Source organism: Octodon degus, unplaced genomic scaffold (genome assembly GCF_000260255.1).
Source record: "Octodon degus isolate 3935 unplaced genomic scaffold, OctDeg1.0 scaffold00048, whole genome shotgun sequence".
Classification (NCBI taxonomy): Eukaryota; Metazoa; Chordata; class Mammalia; order Rodentia; family Octodontidae; genus Octodon; species Octodon degus.
Genome location: NW_004524624.1, coordinates 10,863,853 through 10,865,939, shown reverse-complemented (window position 1 = coordinate 10,865,939; position 2,087 = coordinate 10,863,853). Strand labels below are relative to the sequence as shown.

General features: G+C 53.5%; 1 protein-coding gene across 1 annotated transcript in view; it reads left to right on the top strand.

The window, feature by feature from the left end:
• Tars2 (threonyl-tRNA synthetase 2, mitochondrial) overlaps positions 1-2,087 on the top strand; it is a 19,124-nt gene that overhangs the window by 13,314 nt on the left and 3,723 nt on the right. The window contains exons 14-16 of the mRNA XM_004632394.2: positions 981-1,081; positions 1,285-1,386; positions 1,555-1,627. Coding sequence (XP_004632451.1) covers positions 981-1,081; positions 1,285-1,386; positions 1,555-1,627 — 276 coding nt within the window. The remainder of the gene's footprint in view (positions 1-980; positions 1,082-1,284; positions 1,387-1,554; positions 1,628-2,087) is intronic.

Below are 2,087 nucleotides of genomic sequence, written 5' to 3'. Positions count from 1 at the left end.
TAAATAAATGTAATAAATAAAAATAAATATTAAAAAAAAATAAAATGTACCAATAAAGCTTAAAAGAGATTGTCAAAAAAAGTACCACGTTAAATCATTGTAATAAACTGTTTACCAAGATACTGTCACAGAAAAAAAAGGCTTAAAAGTTCCCGGGGAGGGCCAGCCAGATAGGTTAGCTGACTAAAGCGCCTGCTAGGCTGAGCGCAGGGACTGGGGTTCCATCCCCAGCATACCGTGCAGGTCCCGCCCCCGGGAGTGAGCTGAGAGGCAGTTGAGATTCTGTAATCACGGAGTGAGACTCTGTGGACCCTGTAAATACATTAAAAAAAAAAAGCCTAAGGAGAACATGGGTGAGGCTGGTTAGGGCAGCCAAAGGGTTACGGGCACAGCTGGGGCCAGCCAGCCTCCAGCAGTGCTCACCATAGTGCAGCCAGTCGGGCTGTGCGGCTGTGCTTTGGCCTCTGTGTGGTAGGTCACAGGGTGGGCAGCACTGAGCTTCTCTGTGCTGAGAAGGAGTGAGAGGCCAAGGTGCTACGGGGTGGGGTGTAGCAGCACAGATGTGAAGGAAGGGCAGTGAGGGGCCTGGGCCACAGCCACAGCCACCTGGACAAGGAAATAGTGGAGGGCCGGCTGAGGGGCGGGGTGAGAGAACAGCTAAGCAAATCTGAAGAGCCAGGAGTAGGAATGACTGTCACCTAAAAGAGGAAGAATGCTGCATTAGCCCTGCGGGGAGGTGACAGGATAAAGAGTTCAGCTGGCTGTGTAGTCGGGTGAGGAACACATGGAATTGAGGGGCTGGAGCATGCACATCCCCTGTGTTTTCACATTGCTCCTAGCGCAAGGTGCCACTGCCAGAGTGGGTGTGGCAGGGAGAGGTACAGGACCCTGGGTGATGCAGCTGCACATGTTGGGGATGCGGGGAGGCAGTAGGGCAGCTGGGTCTGGTCTCGCTCACATCTTCCATCTTTTTCCTCCAGATTGATGTGGACCTCCGGGATGCCCTGGGTCGGCCCCATCAGTGTGGGACGATCCAGTTGGACTTCCAGCTGCCCCTGAGATTCAACCTCCAATATAAGGGGTACAGACTTCCCTGTCCCCTTTTCCCTTGACAGCCCATGTGATGGCTAAGCAGCTCCCTCTGTGTTTGACCCTAAGCACTGAACGAAGTCCTCCACACCCTCCCTGGCAAGGGCTGCTTAGTTCTCAAAAACTGGAAGGAAGAGGACGCTGGGTGCAGTGATAGCACTTCACCACACTGCCATCTTGCTCTCTTCTCCACAGGCAGGCGGGGGGCCTGGAGCATCCCGTCCTCATCCACCGGGCAGTGCTGGGCTCTGTGGAGAGGCTGCTGGGAATACTGGCTGAAAGCTGTGGGGGGAAATGGTGAGACCCCGATGCTCCATTTTTCCTCTGGCCCCCAAAAGGAATAGTCCTGCTGCAGTCCTGTCCCCTTTACATGCAGCTGCTGCCTTCTCACACTTGCTCCCTGAAGCCACACTTCTGCCCCCCTGCCAAGATACTAAACGTGCTGCCCTGTTCCTCCCTAACCAGGCCCCTGTGGCTATCCCCGTTCCAAGTCGCGATCATCCCTGTGAAGACTGATCAGGAGGAATATGCCAGGGAGGTGAGGAGCTGGGGCCATGTGTCAGGGTGTGGTGCCCAGCACTGGGCAGGATGAGACTACACAGGGTCGGGGGATGAGCACAGCCCTTGGAGCCACAGATGGGGCTTGAGTGGCCGCATCCTATGTGCTAGAAAAACTATCTAAAAGATGAGCCATGCTGATATGGTGGCATGCACCTATAGTCCTGGCACTTTGGGAGGCTGAGGCATGAGAATTGCAAGTTTAAGACCCACCTAGGCCACCTGGGGAGATCCTGTCTCAAAATTTTAAAAAGGGGGGCCTGGGGAGATAGCTCAGTGGAATAAGCACTTCCTGGCAAGCGCAAGGACCTGAGTTCAATTCCTGGTTCTGCTAAAATAAATAAATAGATAAATATTAAGAAAGGGGTTGAGGGGCTGGTGAGATGGCTCAGTGGTCTAAAGCACCTACTTAGAACAAGCTTAGCAAAGCACAGGGACCG